Source organism: Elephantulus edwardii, unplaced genomic scaffold (assembly GCF_000299155.1).
Source record: "Elephantulus edwardii isolate Elephantulus edwardi_28Jun2011 unplaced genomic scaffold, EleEdw1.0 scaffold00038, whole genome shotgun sequence".
In the NCBI taxonomy this organism is placed as follows: domain Eukaryota; kingdom Metazoa; phylum Chordata; class Mammalia; order Macroscelidea; family Macroscelididae; genus Elephantulus; species Elephantulus edwardii.
In genome coordinates, this window is record NW_006399788.1 from 15,836,021 (window position 1) to 15,853,569 (window position 17,549).

General features: G+C 41.3%; 1 protein-coding gene across 1 annotated transcript in view; it reads right to left on the minus strand.

The window, feature by feature from the left end:
- Positions 1-17,549, minus strand: part of NUGGC (nuclear GTPase, germinal center associated) — a 135,343-nt gene that overhangs the window by 62,365 nt on the left and 55,429 nt on the right. The window contains exons 4-9 of the mRNA XM_006884928.1: positions 14,087-14,175; positions 6,784-6,888; positions 6,083-6,191; positions 4,453-4,675; positions 3,793-4,020; positions 1,049-1,258 (exon numbers count right to left, since the gene is read on the minus strand). Of these exons, the coding sequence (XP_006884990.1) occupies positions 1,049-1,258; positions 3,793-4,020; positions 4,453-4,675; positions 6,083-6,191; positions 6,784-6,888; positions 14,087-14,175 (964 nt within the window). The remainder of the gene's footprint in view (positions 1-1,048; positions 1,259-3,792; positions 4,021-4,452; positions 4,676-6,082; positions 6,192-6,783; positions 6,889-14,086; positions 14,176-17,549) is intronic.

The window sequence follows — 17,549 nt, forward strand, 5'->3', positions numbered from 1 at the left end:
CTGTCCCTCCACCCTCCCAAGCATGATGTCCTTCTCCAAGGACCAGTCTCTCCTCACAACATGTCCAAAGCATGTTAGACCATTCCACAGATACATATTTAATTAATGAAAATTTAATGAAGCAAAAATATAAAATCGTGAAAATATCTCACTTTCTGATGACTAGGTACAAACCAAACTGCTCTAATGCTTTAACTGCCTGGTGGTAGAAACATCTGGGAAGGGCCTGTTCAGTTGGTTAAATGGGTTACCGTTTCAAATCACCCATGTTTAGCCCTAGCTGATTGCATGAGAGAATGAATACATTAGCCAGGCAGTAATCAATCGCATTTTCTCGTACACAATGGTAGCCACGTGAGCTGCAAGACCGTTCAGACAGAAGGTTATTTTCCACAATGTGGATCCTAATAGCTAAGCAAAGAGAAAAGCAGGGCTCTGCACAGAGAGGACAAAACCAAGCACAGTCACACAGACCATTCAGAGAAAAATGTGAAATAAATAGTAAGTTTTCTCATGGGAGGTTGCCCTGAGGACTAGCTGTGTCTCAAGAGATTCTGTGACATCTTTTGATCATTCCCTCTTCTTTAAGAAAAACCATGTAGAAAGAATAAGAGAGAGATGAGCTGCTTCAATAGGTAACTATTTCTTATAGTCAAACATAGCTACAGCCTCCTGGTTTCTTGGTTCATGGTTGTCAGTCTCTCCACTTTGTGCTATCTCGTGGCCTCCTGGACTCTACCCTTGTTAATGCCCCTTACTCTTAAGATACTCTATTGCTGATTCCTGCATACATTAAATACTCTCGTTCCCAGCTGCCAAGCATACCCTGTAATTCTGTAAATCCCATACCCTGTAAATCCCTTCTCAATTTTTCAGATCAGCCAGAAACCTACTGCCATTACCTTGAAGTTTATCCTAGAACAAGCAGAATTTCATTCCAAGTGAATCCTAAAAGCTTTTTACCTGAAAACAAAGTGGTCCTTGTTGCTTTAGAAAGGGTGGAGGAATCGAGGCAGAAAAGAATCAAGCTATTATGAAAGATAGTCACCTTCTTCCACATCTCATCCCTCTTGCTGTTGAAGTCCCCTGTCCCTGGAATGTCCACCAGCACAACTCCTTCTGGAATTAGCTCAGATTTAGGAAGAGTCACTTCCACGTATTTGATCAATGGCCAAATCTGTGTGCCAGCTGATTCCAGATTGCACTCTCTCCTCTGAGCCCGGATATAGGGGTCCAGCTTGATAGACAATTCTTCTGCCTGAGAAAGAAGGACAAAGTCACCTACACCAGCCACTCCCATGGATGCTGTACCGTGTGACTTGCTGTGATGTAAGTTTGTTATAGATACATAGAGTACACATAGAGACCACGGGCATCAGGTGACCTGTAACCTAGTCTTCAGAGACTAGACTTTGAGAGGTAGAGAAGACCTCAGGTATCAAGAAGTTCCTTTATCTTATGGATGAAGGCATCAAAATCAGTTGACGTGGGCTTCAGGAAATTACATAAACCAAAGCAAGCCTACAGCCACTGAGTTAATTCTGAGTTATAGTGATCCAACAGAACAGGGTAGAATGGTCCTCTGTGATTTCCAAGGCTGTAATCTTTATAAAAACAGAATGTCACATCCTTCTCCCACACCAGTCTTTCACTTAGTAGCCCAATATTTAACCACTCTGTCACCAGGTTGCTTCAATGTTATGTATACCAAATATTTCAAACCATCACCATTAGGTAGATTCCAGCTCATGGTGGCCCTAAATTGATTTCTAAATTGAAGCTCTCGGTCTTTATGAGAGAAGCCTGCCCATCTGCCATGAAGCCACTGGTGAATTTGAACCATTGACCTTTAGAATAACAGCCCAGCATATAACATACTACATCAACAAAGCTCCTTAAGAAGTTCTATAGAATAACAACAAAATCAAAAGATCGGTATTAGTACTCAACAGCAAAGAGTTTGAGGGTTGGGGTTTTTTTAGATCCTTAATAAAACATGTCATTTGTTAAAAAAAAAAAAGTTCTATAGAGGATTGTTGTTGTTGTTCATTGTCATCAAGCTGGAACCGACTCACAGCTGGCCCTCCAGTAGGTTTACGGAAGCTGTAAATCATAGGACAGGTGATTGCTCGTCTTTGTCCCTTGGAGCACTAGGGAGCCGAGTCACTGGCCTTTGTATTGGCAGCTCAGCTCCCTGCTCATTTAACCACCAGAGCTCTCCAAAGAGAGGAATGTAATGTGATATTCTAGGGATCTCTGGTGACCTGGTGGTAAGGAGGTGTGCTGACAACCCAAAGGCACGCAGTTCAAATCCACCAGCTGCTCCACAGGAGAAAGATGGGAAGTCTCCACCTCTGCCCTGAAAATCTGCTGGAGTGTCAGCTATGAGTCAGTTCTGACTCAACAGCATCTAACAACAATATTATAAATTCTATTTCTGATGTAAAATTAACATAATTAATACTAATCTTTCTTAATTTTACCTAGAATGAGGAGTCTTCTCGCATGTCTATTGTGTCTAATGTGAACATTTTAATTACCAGAAGGTCAGTGGACACCACAACTCCCTAGGGACTAGGCCACCAGAGCTCCCTAATACTATTTATAAAAGTAAGAAGAGGCTTATTCTACTAGTTATCTATCCAACATCTACTCTGTCCTTCATTCACCCTGGTAGAACACTGATTTTGTTTGTTTGGGAAGGCACTGTTTTGTTATTGGTCTAAGCCAATCATAACAAGTCTCTTTCTTGACCTTTCTGGACTTGATTTCAGCTAGAAATATCCATGTTACTCAATTTTGAACAACAAGACCTACACAAAGTTTGTCAAGAATATTTTTAGGAACACTATTACTTCCCAATGACAGAGATGTGGTGGTTATTGTTGCTGGTGCTAAGTGTTATTGAGTTGACTATGATTCATAGAGATGCTATGAACAACAGCTCTTATGAACAACACCTTGCCCTATCCTGAGCCAACATCACTGTTTCCAACAACCTGACCCCATTTCCATAGTCATTGTGTCGTTTCATCTCATCTAGAGTCTTCCTCTCCTGCTGAACACCACCCTTACAAGCATTATATCCTTCTCCAAGGACTGGTCCTTTCTGGCAACATACCCAAAGTATGTGAGACGGAGCTTCACCATCCTTATCTCCAAGGAGTAACTGGGTTTCACACTTTCCAGGACAAACTTGTTTGTTCTCTTGGCAGTCCACGGAATGTTTAATACTTTTCTTTCACACTACAACTCAAAGGCACTAATTCTTCTGTCATCCTTAGTCATTGTGCAGATGCGGCTGGTACCTCTTTTTATCCTCTTTTCCTTTCTCTGACACTAGCTGTGAGCCTAGCATTTCAATAGCAATCTCTGGCTGTGAGGTGACAAGAAAGATGGAAGGCTTGGAGGAAGCAGAGAAATACTGATCTATGCATTAATGAGCTATTGAATCAACTCAAGTACTCAACTGTATCCAGACTTGGTTATGAGAAAAAGAATAAACTCTTATTTGTCTGAATCAGTTAAAGTTGATTCTTTTTAATAATCTCTATATATTGCTAGTTAATCCTCAAGTAAATGTAAACAGACTTTTAGAGAACAAAAGCTCTCCTATTAAAACATTTAAAGCTCCCATTCATAAATAACAAAAGATAAATTAAATATGGCTACATCTGATTTTGTTAACTTACTTCCAAAAACATTGCATGTACCTTGAGCAAGTCTCCTAAATGAATTAAATGATTATACTTGAAGTGTACAATACAATAAATAAAATAACTTTAAAGATACCTCTTCTGCCTTGAGAGTGATGATTCTAGAGGTGGGAATCTTTCTTCTAGGCTTGGCCCTTAGTAACTCCTCATAGTTCTTACTTTCAGCTCCATTTCCATAGAGCATTTGGAGCTTCCAGATGGCTTCGTCCACTGCGTCATCCCTGTCCCATGCATCCTCTTCCTTGTCCAACTCCTCTGTCCTATGGAGGAGTGTAGTCAAGTTCCTCAGCTCCTCCTTCCACTCCTGTCAAGACAGAGCATGGCCAGGCCCATCATGACACTTGTGCAAAGAAGAATGACAAAAGAAGGAGGTCTTTGTTTCAAGAGGACCGATTCTATTTTTCCAGCCTCCTTGCCTGGAAAGTATTTCTGTCATCTCCAAACATCTTCTTCATTTGATGATTTATAATTCCTAGCAGTCTGTGGAGGGCAGTGTGGCTGCATATCCAGAAAATGTGCAGCTCCCTAGGACCCAAGAGATCACATCAACCAACCCCTTGCCATGTGATGAAAAAATAAGACCAAAGAGTGACACAACTTGCCCAGACTCTACGACCCAGATATAATGGGACCTCAGCTATAACCCTCATCTTATCCATTATAATTATAATGAACATAATATTGATACCCAAGAGAACTAGAAGAAAAGGAAGGAAGGGAAGAAGGAAATCATTACCTGATCAGAAAGAAAGTGTATTTTGGCCTCATACTTGTCACAGCTGCCCGAGCTCACTTGCACAAGGCATGAAGTGCACGTACTTTCTCCAGACACAGGTAAAAACATCGCTTGCTGGATGATGGCATTAATTAGAGAGCTCTTCCCAGCCCCGGTGCTTCCAAATAATCCAATGTAGACTGGATCCAATGATGGCTTTTCAATTAAGGCCAGAAGTCTGTTTCTGAATCGATTTTAAAATACACATTGTCCTTATCAACAAAGCAAACTGGAATGAGCACCAGAAGAGAATATAAAGGAACTGTCCTGTCCTGGGCAAGTTACTACTTCATTCTCAGTCTTGACACTGCCCTTGCTAAAGGGCTCTGTTAATCCCTGCCACTGCACACCATTGCCCTAGGGGCCAAACAAGACACCATAAAAATGTTTGGTAATGGTAATTTTATACAAATGCGTACAAATGTCTATAGGGGCATAATTTTTTTTTTCATGTTCCAGAGAAATTACACTTGACACTGGAAAGCTACAGTTTGCATTTTACTAAGAAATAAAATGCATAAAAAGAAAAAGTCACATATGAAACAACACAGACTTTAGTTGGAAGGAGAATGTGTGGCAGGGTCCACTCTGCTCCAGTCCTTTAGGACAGGTGAGCATGAACAAGCTGAGGACACTGGCCCAGAGCCACCCCACAGTCCAAGTTGAATCCTGGCCCTACTACACATTAACACGGTCACTTTGGTCAATGTCTTGTCCTCTCCAAGGCTCAATTTCACAAAATGGGGGTGATAATACGAGTTCTCTAGTGGTGTAGTTCTCTAGAGCGTGAAACCAAGTTTCTCCTTGGATACTAGGATTCTGAAGCTCCATTTCACATACTTTGGGTATGTGGCCAGGAGGGACCAATCCTTGGAGAAGGACATTATGCTCGAAAGGGTAGAGGGACAGCACAAGAGAGGAAGACCCTGAATGAGATGAATTGATACAGTAATTAGGACAATGAGGATAGGTGTGTTGGAGTCAGTAAGACTGGGTCAGGACAGGGCTTCAGAGCTGTTGTATATAGGGTTGCTATGAGTCACAGGTGACTCAACAGCACATAACAACAATAACAACTAGTGGTATGTAGACGTTGTGCTATAACCTCTCTCTGGCAGTGTAAATCCACCAATAGCTCCACCGGAGAAAAGTGGCAATGTCCCCCTATACAATTTCTAGAAACCCAATGGAAGGCAGCTATGAATCAGATTCTGACCCAATGGCAATGACTTGGACTTTTGACTTTGGCTTTATAGAACCTAAACTAGTTCCACCAAGTTAATTGCAACTCACAGAAAACCAGTTGTCAGGAGCAAATTATTAGCAGCAACCAGTGACCTTCTTCATAAAAATTTTGAAAATCAAATAACATTTCATATATGTAACAATTTTACCAGGTTACTGGACAAGGGCAGACATTCAGTGGACAGTAACTATCAGTAATAACCACTGCCCGTAGCTTAAAAAATCTTCTGCTTTTCTGTTCAGTTTCTAATTTAAAATCCCCCTTTATTGTCAAGAAAAGCGCATTACCTATAATCACTTAAGCAAAGAGACACAGAGACGTGAAAGCAGCTGGATTCAGACTCACATGAGATACTTGACCCCACTGGGAATGCTGTCATCCAGGAAGACAGACTGAATAAGTTTCTGGTAAGTGTTGCTCAGAACTCTTCTGGTTCGTGACTCCAATTTTTCATCTGCAATTAAGACAGAGATATTACCTAGGATGCACAATGGCAGGTGTCACATAATAGGTCTCCACAGGAGGAACCTGCTAAACATAACAGAGAAAAGAAAATAAGAAATAAAATGAAAGGCAATCATGCAAGAATAGGAAATTATCTAAGATGAGAGAAAATTGCTCATCAGAGGAGACATCATTGATTCTGAGGCCCTCAAAGAGTGAGTCTCCTCGTCACAGAAGGCATTGTGTGCTTTGCCATGGGGGTTTAGCCCTTCTGGAGTCTGTCTATGATATAAAAAGAAGTCAAAAGAATACAAGGACACAACATAAATACCACAAAAGCATCACGTGAATCATGTTCTCAGTCTTCATTCTCATCAGGAAGAAGTCCTTTTGATAACAATTCTCCAACCTAGACACTCCTCATAATAAGTTGCCATAACAAATATCTATAGACTATGAGTTCTCTCTTTCTGGACCAGGTTCATTGTGAAGATGTTTCCTCCCATTCCTGATTTTAACCTTATCTTCCATTGAACACATTAACACACTTGAGAAAGAATAAAGCCGGCTCAACACACACTTGGAGACAGCTCGACACTCACACTCCTTCAGGGCACTTTGCTCCATGGACGGAAACGCTCGGAAGCGTTGGTCGCGATCTGATCTCCTTCTCTTTTTCAACGGTTCTTTAAAATCATCATCATCAACTACAAGTAAACAAAAACGATAAAATGTTAAAAGTCTTGGGTTATGGTGTGTTTGCCTCAAACTCTACCAACACATGGGCCTAAACAGTGCAAGAGTTTTCCTCTTAGTTCTGTGTGACCATAAACTCAACCCAGAACTGGGCACAGTCGGGTCAATCCGGTTTGGTTTCTGCTTTCCGGAGTCACAGGACTTTTTGTATGTAGTTCCCAAGTGCAGAGTCCAACATATCTCCCCAGATGAAAGGCTTCTGTTTGGACAGCCTGAGAAGCCAAAGTGGCTAGACATTCTTTGCCAAATGCCAAGTTTTAGGAAATCAAACAACTGTGTGGAGTGAAGCCCAAGGCAGTACTAAGTGTGGAGGGGAGACAGAGGCACATTTCACCTCAGAAGAGGCCGCTGGGAGGTCTGTTCAAATGAGGAAAGAAAGTGACCAGAAGGAGGCAGCACAGAAAAGGACGGACCATGTGGCTGGGGCAAATCACTGCATCTCTTTGAGCCTTAAATTTTATCTATAAAATTAGACAAAATATAAATAATGCAAGACTATTAGAGGCTGCTTTAGCACATGGTTCCACTCCAGATAAGAAATCTCGATCATTTACTCTCGCTCACTGAATGTCATCAGCAGCATAAATAAACATTAGGAAGAACCTTGAGGTCATTCATTTACATTTCCCCCCCATGGTTCTGGAGGTGAAGAACTTGGAAAACCAATCATTCTAAGGAAAGGCACAACCAAAACACCAGTGTTGTGGTGGGTTGGTTGGTTGTGTTTGTCCTATGGTTAGACACAAACAGTAGTTGAGTCTTCATGGTGAAGGTTACTGCAGGTTGTGTAAACAAGTGCTCTTGGGGCTGACATGTGTCTGAGGTGAACTGAAGAGTGGATGCCCAGAGTTACGCACACTAAGTTCATTCAAGGCCATGAGGTGATCTTTTCTAAAGAATCACACAGAAGTCGTCTCACTTGGGCACCTAAGCAGGAGGTCCAGCCTGCAACCCTGGCCTCCACAGGCGGGCCTCCCACACAGCTCGGGCAGCCTGCCTTCTGTGTTCAGCTTTGTGTCTTTCAGCACAACTTCTGCTGTGTGCTGGAGCCAGCTCACAGCCCATGGGGGATTCCAGGGCTGGTCCACACTCTGCCAAAGCCTGAGTCTTTGCCATCTCATGCTCACACAGTGACAGCGAGTTCAAAGAGCTTGTGCTTTAGACCTTTCCATCTCAGGCATCCTAATGGATTGAACTCAACTCTAAGAATTCATGCTGGCTCTGTCAAAAGACTGCATTTTAATGAAGTACCAAGTGGTTGTGGGCTCAGTGGCTGGAGCTGGAGGGAAAGAGGCAGAGAAGAAAAGATCATGCTGCTGAGGTAACTCGGTCAGTCACAGGCTGAAGAGCGCTCTTGGGGCTGAAAGGCATTTCAAAATTGTAGAATCTTTTCATGACCTCGTTGTAGGACCCTGAACTCTATTTTGTAACTCAGGAAGTTTTGTACCAGGAATTTTTGTGTGGTATCTTAGATTATAGCCAAATCCCTACATGCCGTGGCTATGAGTTTCAACTTTTAAAGACCTAGTAATTAATGTGGTAAGATATTAGAAGTTTACTTTTCGACTGTAACAAAGGCTACGAGACAGACAATGATATTTAAAATATTTAAAGTTGTCTTCATGTTTTGAAAAGAAATAAGTCACCTGGTAAAGAAAATACTCTGCCTTAATAACACCATTTGAATATATTTTTATACTGAGGGCTATATGATGAAGAAAGAAGGTGTGGGGGCCTAGTGGTTCAAATTCACCAAATGATCCTGGGCGGGGGGTTGAGGTGGAAGTAGGCAATATTCTCCTGTGCAATTTACTGCCTCTGAAAACCCACTGCTATGGGTTGGTTCAACACACAGGATCAACAAACAATATGAAGAGGAATATGGATCTTCAGGATACAGGAAGACTCATTAACAAACTGTTATGCAGATGGTACGACCTTGCTGAAAGGGAAGAGGACTTGAAAGATTTACTACTAAAGATCAAAGACTATAATCCGCACATCATGGGAATCAGAGAAAAGATTGAACTTGTCAGTGATTTCATTTTACTTGGCTCCACAATCAATGACCTTGGAAGCAGTAGTCAGGACATCGAAAGGTATGTTGCATTGATTGGACAGATCTGTGGCGAACTCCTTCCTTAAAGTGCTAAAGAGTCAGAGCGTCACTTTGAGGACACCGGTACAAGTGATCCAAGTAATGGCATTTTTAATAACCTCATATGCTGGAGAAGAGTATTGAATGTACCCTGGACTGTCAAGAAAACAGATTCATCTTGGAGAGGGTTAAACCAGGCTGCTCCTTGGAGGCAAAGATTCTGACGTTTCATCTGACATACTTTGGACATGTTATAAGGAGGGACCGGTCCTGGGAGAGGGACATCATGCTTGGGAGGGTGGAGGGACGGCACAGGAGGGGAAGACCCTCTATGAGGTGGATTGGTTCAATGACTGGGGTAATCTGGATGGGTGTGTCAGAGGCAGTGAGATTGGCACAGGATAGAGCAGAGTTTAGGGCTGTTGTATATAGGGTAGCTATGAGTCGCAAGCGACTCGACGGCACATAACAACAACATATACAAAGAAGCCAAAACAAAGAGAAGAAATGCTGAAGTAAAGGAAACCAACAGAATATTTCAAAGGACAGTTTGAGAAGACAGAGCAAAATGTCTAAATAAAATGTATAAAAAGCTCGAGTTAGAAAACCAAAAGGGAACACAATATTTCTCAAGCTGCAAGAACCGAAGAATAAACTCAAGCCTCAGGTTCCAATACTGAAGGATTCTGTGGGCAAAATACTGAATGATACAGGAAGCATCAAAAGAAGATGGAAAGAATACACAGAATCATTGGACCAAAATGAATTGGTTGACATTGAACCATTTCAGGAAGTAACATAAGATCAAGAACTAGTGGTAATGAAGGAAGATGTTTGAGCTGCAATATAGCCCTTGGCAAAAAATAAGACTCCATGAATTTAGGGAATACTAATTGACATATTTCAACAAAGAGACACAGCCCTGGATGTGCTCACTAAGCTATATAAAAAAATTTGGAAAACAACTATTTGGTCAATTGACTAGAATAGATCTAAATTTGCTTCCAAGAACAGAATGTGGCATTTGTCAAACAATATCATTAATATCACAGTCAAGTAAAATCTTTTTGGAGATTATTTTTCAAATGGTTGGAATGACAGGGAACTGCAAGAAATTCAAGCTGGATTCAGAAGAGACAACGGAATAAGAAAGATAATGTTGACATTAGATAGATTTTGACTGAAAGTGAAGAATATTAGAAAGATGTTTACTTTTGCTTTATTGACTGTTCAAAGGCATTTGACTGTGTGGATCATAATATTGAAAAGAATGAGAATCACTTAAAAAAGAATGCGAGCACTTAATTGTTCTCATGAGAAACTTACATATAGAGTAAGAAGCAGTTGTCAGAACAGATCAAGGGAACAGTGCATGGTTTAAATCAAGAAGGGTGTGCATCAGGATTATACCCTTTCTCCATACTTCTTCAGTCTGTATGTTTAGCAAAACATTCAAGAATGTGGGGCTATATGAAGAAGAATGAGTCATCAGTATTAGAAAAAGACTCTCACATATTTGTATTATGCAACCTGCTTGCTGAAAGTGAAGAGACTTTGAAAAACTTGCTGCAGAAGATTAAAGACTACAGCCTGCAATATGGATTACATTTCAACATCAAGAAAACAAAAATCCTCAACACTGAACCATCATGATAAATGAAGAAATGAATGAAATTGTCAACAATTGCATTATACTTGGATTCACAATCAGCACCCAGCATAGCGTTGGATTGGGGAAATCCACTGTCAAGGACCACTCCGAGGTGCGAAAGAGCAACTATGTCAGTTCAAAGCCCAAGATGCACTTGATCCAAGCCCTAATGTTTTCAGTTGCTTCCTATGTATCTGAAAGTTGGACAATCACTAAGGATGACAGAAGAAGAATTGATGCCTTTGAATTGTGGTTGTGGATAATACTGAACATCCTAAGTATTGCCAAAAGAACAAACAAGTCTATCTTGGAGGAACTGCAACCAAGGCGCTTATTAAAGTCAAGGATTGTGAAACTTTGCCTCATATACTTTGGGCATGTTGTTAAGAGAGGCCAATCTTTGGAAAAAGAAATGATGCTGGGAAAGGTAGAAGGTCAGAAGAAGAGGGGAAGATGCTCAATGAGATATATTGACCCAGTGACCATGGAATTAATTTGAGCATGGCAAGGATGGTGCACGCTTAACAATGAATAAGAAAGACAACTAACTAACTAAGCCTTGGAATTAGTGTCAGAAGAATATTAAATATACTATGTAAGGGTAGCATATTTAATATACTAAAAGACAGAGATAGAGATAGAGATAGATAGAGATAGATATATTTTATTAAGTGCTATCAAGTCATAGATGACTCATAGCAACCCTATGAATGAAAGGCCTGAACACTTGCATAACTTTCATCATTTCTCCACATTCATAGAGTTTCCGGAGGCAAGCCATTTCAGAAGTGGATGCCACTCCTGCTTCCAAGCTTGTTTTAATCGGGGAGCTCCACCAAACACTCTCCAGCATGGGTAACCATTATCTCATTTGACACATCAGTGTCACAGTGTTTAGCATGACAGCAACCACGAGTTACCTCTGTACAGCGATGCACAGATCAGTTCTATGCCAATTAGAAGACTGTTTAACCAAAATCAATTAAAACCAGGCCTGAGGGCCACAGATTAAAATCATCCACCTTTGGCTTGGTAGCATCACTTTTTGTCCACCAGTCCCACAGAGCTCTCTCTATGTTGTTATTGTTTTTGTTAAGTGTTGTCAAGTCGTAGATGACTCACAACATATTAGTTATATTATATATAATATATATTGTTGTTGTTAATTGCCATTGAGTCAAGTACACCTCATAGTGACCCTATGAACAAAAGGACCGAAGCCTTTCTATAACCGTCGTAGTTTCTCCAAGTTCATAGAGTTTCCAGAAACATGTTGTTTAGGAAGTGGATGCCACTCATGCTTTCAAATATATTATATATTTGATATAATAAAACTAATATATCTTATATAATATATACTATTATACTATTTAGTATATTTAATAAATGTTCTTACATAGTGTCTTACTGACACCATAATTCAAAGGCAGTAATTCTTTTTTTTGTTTGTTTGTTTTTGGTGTTCCTTACTCATTGTTAAGCATACATCATCCTCAGAATAGGGAGCCCTGGTGGCCTAGTAGCAAGAAGTTGCCTTGCAATCCTGAAGGCATTCGATTCAAATCCACCTTCTGCTCCTCAGGAGAAGGATAGGTAATCTCCTCCTCTGTGATTAACTGCCTCTGAAAACCTGCTGGAAGGTCAGCTATGGGTTGGTTTGAACTCTACAGTAAACAACATGTATAATAAACGAACTTGTCTTGGGAGAAGTACAGCCAAAATTTTCCTTAGATGTCAGGCGGGTAAGACTTCATCTCACATGCTTTGGGTGTATTATCAGGAAAAGACTAAACTCTGGAGAAGGACATCACACTTGATGAAACAGAAAGTTGGCAGAAAAAAAGAAGATCCTCAGAGAGGTGGACGGACAGTGGCTACAACAATGAGTTCAAACACAGGAATAAGTTTTGAGGATAGTACATGGGTCAGAATTAACTCTGTGAAACCAAAAAATCAACATCTTTATATTAAATTTTAATTAGAATAATCAGCACTCTTGGCACCAGCAGTTAAGGAATCAAAAGATGACTTGAACTTGGAAAATCTGCTGTCAGGGACCTCTCTAGAGTACTAAAAAGCAATAATGTCAGTCTAGAGACTAAGGTGCGCCTGATCCAGGCCATGGTCTTCGCAATTACTTGCTATGCATCAGTGAACTGGATAATGACTAAGGATGACAGAAGAATCGATGCCTTTGAGTTGTGGTGCTGAAGAACCTGTCATGGTCTGCCAAGAAAGAAAACAAATAGGTCTTTCTTAGAGAGGATCTCTCCACGTCTTTCCTTGGAGGCGTGCTTTGGGCACGTGGCCAGGAGGGATACTAGCCCTTAGAAAAGGATATCATGCTCAGAAAGGTGGAGGGATAGCACAAGAAAGAAGACCCTGCATCAGTTGAAATGATACAGTAACTAGAGTAATGGGGTTAGTTTAGGGGTGACTGAGTCAGTGAGACTGGCTCAGGACAGGGCAGGCTTCAGAGCTGTTGTATATAGAGTCTCTCTGATTCGCAGGCGACTACAACAGAATGGGCCCGGACCATATATGTCTCATTATTTCATTTAATTAATAGCTCAAGCACTTCCTTGCCATTTCTAGCATTTTACTTGAACAATCCTTGCAAACAGCCGAAGCTGACCTTAGTCCTCGCATGCTGTTGCCCCTTATTGCCACCAGGGGTCACACGTGAATACTCATCCCAATTTTCTCAGTTCTTCGTGAAGCGTGCCTCTATGCCAGAGACCGGCAAATCTTTCAAGGCTACTCTCAACGATGCATGGAAATCTCTGTTCCTTCAGTTCACATGCTCTGTTATGTCTCAGAGTCACTTCCTAGAAACATTGCTTCTCTTATCCCAAAGAAATCAGAAAAATATTCGTCTTCAATTCTCAAGGCAGAGAGGATGTTCTCTGTTTGGGGCATTGAACGGCTGCTCCCCTCCATGGCTCCAGGCTCCTTCCTTACACCCTCTTTCTGAGAGAGTTTGGGAGCGAGTGTCACTGACTCCCCTGTGATTTAGGAATATACTCATATATTCATCTTCAGAGCGACAGTCCCATTATATCTACCGCTCCGAAAGTCACCTGAGTCCATTCCAGGGGCCTAACCTTTCCCACTCTAAGAGAGGACACCCTTACAGAGTCCAAGATGATTTTTTGAAACATTTTTAAAAATCCACTAATTGTTAATGGGATAGCATACTAGATTATAAATAAGTGAAACTAGTTAATGTTAAAATAATTCATATTCCTTTTCTACTGAAACTTGTCATGAAAGAGTGGTTCCCAGATAAAAAGCAAGGAACAATGACAATAGAAAGTCTTTGCTCATTTGCCCTTAATAATCTTTTTTTTTTAAAATTGGTTCCTATTTTCTCCACCAAGGGACACTGCAGGGACGTTACCTGGCAGTGGCTCCTGAAACACAAAGACATCCATTTCTGCCATTCCTTGTTTGGTGAACTCTTGATTTTGTCCACTTAGGAGAAGCAGTCTGAAAGTACACAAAACACAAGGGGAGGGGGAGAAGCAACAACAGTTATAAGAAAACCAAAAGCATCTGAGAAACTGAGAACTGAGGCGCAAACTGAGACTTGTGCACCAATGTTCATAGCAGCATTAATCACCATGCCAAGAACCTGGAAACAGCCCAAATGTCCAACCACAAACGAATGGATTGAGAAATTATAGTACAGTCAGACAATGGAATACTATGCAGCACGCAGGAGCTTTGTAAATTATTACCTAACTTGGGAGGGACTAGAGAGCATTATGCTGACTAAACTAACTCATTCCCACAAGGATAAATATTGTATAAAATCGTTATTGTAGAATGAGTATAAGGATCCAGGAGGGGTAGGAGAGGCAGAGGGATGTGGATGGACAGGGTAAGGAAGGATTAATCATTGAGGTGTTCAATTTGATGGGGGGGGTGAGGGAAATTGAAAGAATTTGTTCAGATTTGTATTAAAATTTTGTAAATAAACTAGTGTGGGGGAAACCCCAAAGCAAAGAGAATACACAAGTATTTTATGTGTCCTTTCCCAAACTAGACCTACTTCACTCCTAAACGTCAATAACCATTCTAATTTCTTTGAATTTAAAAATGTTAAGGCCAATGTTCAACCATTGGTTTCCAGTAATAACCTGTACCTACTGCAGTTTAAACTGATATTGCCTGAGTAACTGAATCCTGAAAGGGGGAGAAGCCTCATGTGATCTGAATCATAAAGATAATTGCAAAGCTTTGCTTATTTGAGTGACATCAAGATCTCAGTCAGGAAAGTCATCATGTCCTGTGGCAGCAAATACTTCATCCAAGCAAGAAGCTGCTGTTACCATTGGATCACATATGATTCAATGAGTCTTAGAGACCCTATACACACAACAGATCTGAACACTGTCCTACCCTGCGACATCTTCATCTCTGATATACCTCATTCAAAGGCTGCAGTCACTGTCAATTCATCTTGTGAGGGTCTTCCTTTCCTTTGTTGACCCTCAGCCTTTCCAAGCATGTTGTCCCTTTGCAAGAAATAGCCCCTCCTGAAAACATGTCCAAAGTATGTGAGATGAAGCTTCACCATCCTTGCCTCCAAGAAGCATTCTGGCTGTACTTTATTCAAGACGTGTTTGCTCTTTTGGTAGTTCATGGGATATTCAGCACTCTTCTCCAACATCAGTAAAACACTAGGTATCCCTAGAGTTCCTTGGAGTTGCTTTAGAGTGAACTAAGGAGAGAAGAGAGAGCTCTGGTGGCCTAGTGGTAAGAAGCTGCGTTGCCAACCCAAAGGCAGGTGAATCAAATCCACTAGCTGCTCCATGGAAGAATAATGGGCAATCTCCCTGGCAATTTAATGCCTCTGAAGATTCACTGCAGGTGCTGCTGTGGGTCAGTTCTGACCCAATGGTACTTAACCACAACAGCAAAGGAGAGAAGGCAGGAGGAGGCCAGTGATTGGATTTTCTGGTTATTCCTTACCACCACCACCCCTAGCCGACTTCCACCAGCATCATGGAGCTCCAGCAAGGAAAAGGGAGTGGGAGAAACATATTCAAAGATGCATCAGCTCCTGCCTGTCCCCTTCAGTCCTTTGACAAATAGGGTTTGGGTTTTGAGGGAGAACTAGAACTTTTGTGGATCAGGACAAATCAGATCACAGATCACGTGAGACCACAGATCTGTACAGATCAGGTATGCGATCCTGAACTTTCTCTGTCTCCAGTAACAGAGAAAGAATTTGGGGAGCATAAGCAGGGAGCATCGCAAGTGCTTTCTGATGTTCCTGTTGGGTCACTCAGCTGTGTATTTCAAATGCAAACTTACCAGCCCTTCTGAAATATGCAAAATCTCACCTGATCTGCCAACTCCCACTGGACCCAGAAACCGTTAGTAAGGGAGGCTATGCCCTATTTACATGTCAACCTCAATCAAAACAGTGACTCATCAGCCGAAATAGCCTCTCACTCTCTGCGTACTTTGTATTAACTGAGTAAGAGGCTCTTGCAATTGGAGGCTGTAGGTTGAATATTGATCCAACCTCTATTATGCCAAAGGTCCTTAGCTTTAGACAGTGTTTTAACCCATTCTCAGGCCATCCCACACTACTTAGAGTTCTCCAAGGCAGGACATCTATTGAACTACTACTTCTTTTTGACAAACACTTATTCTTTTTTCATGATCCTCTTTGAGCATTTCCTCTGTGAAACCATGACTTCCCAAGGCAACCTTGATCATTTCCCCGTTTACATCACGGCTGCAATGTGTTCCCCTCTGCTGTGATACTTGCCGTGTTTTTCATATACCCTCTGCTTTACTGAACCTTCAACTCATTTCAGTCAGGGTACTTATTTAAGCAACAAGTGCAATGATTAACAGATATTTAATGAATAAATGAAATAATGATTGGGAAGTATTTTATGTTATTCCACACTAAAGAATATTTTAAAAACAAATTTGATGTGACATGACTTGAGTCCTGGCTTAAAGAGAAAAGTAGAGTAGGAAGGAACAGCCAAGTATGCATACGGAGCAGCATTAATAGTGCAGATTGCTTCATACCACTGGGGATGCTTAACACAAGGAAGAGAAGACAAATACTGGGACAGTAGATGTGAGGAGGATCTCATAGCGGTCTTGAAATACCCAAACTTGAATTTATAATGTGAACTAGGTAATATAAAAAGATGCATGTCCTCTATGATCTCACAAGGAGTTCCATTAGGAATTCCCATCAGGAAGGTGGTACAAAACCGTTCCATTTCTCTTCACATTCTCTAATAAGTGTTGTTGGTGGTGTTAAGTGCCATCGAGTCGCTTGTGACTCATAGCGACCCGACCCAATGTACAACAGTCCTCAAACCTGCCCTGTCCTGAGCCAGCCTCACTGATTCTGACATGCCTTCCCCCATTGCCCTAGTCACTATATCAGCCCATCTCATCTGGGTCTTCCTCTCCTGCACTGTCCCTCCACACTTCTGAGCAGGATGTCCTTCTCTAAGGATTCTAATAACTAAGTTGTACAAAATGGGTTGAGCGCCCTTAAACAGTAATGAATGTTCCACCACTAGAATTGCTTGAACTGACATGACCACTATCATAATAACACTGAACTCAAACTCATTGTCAAGTAGTAACCAACTCATAGTTGACTCATTAGTGGGTTTTTAGAGACTGTAAAGTGCATGGGAGATTGCCTATCTTTTTCTCAAAGAGCACCTGGTGGATTTGAACCACCCTTGGATGGGTAGTGCAATTCCCTACTGACTAGGCCACCAGACCTCCCTTGTGGTGTTGTTGTTGTCATGTGCCATCAAGTCACTTGCGACTCATAGCGACCCTATGTACAACAGCCCTAAACTCTGCTC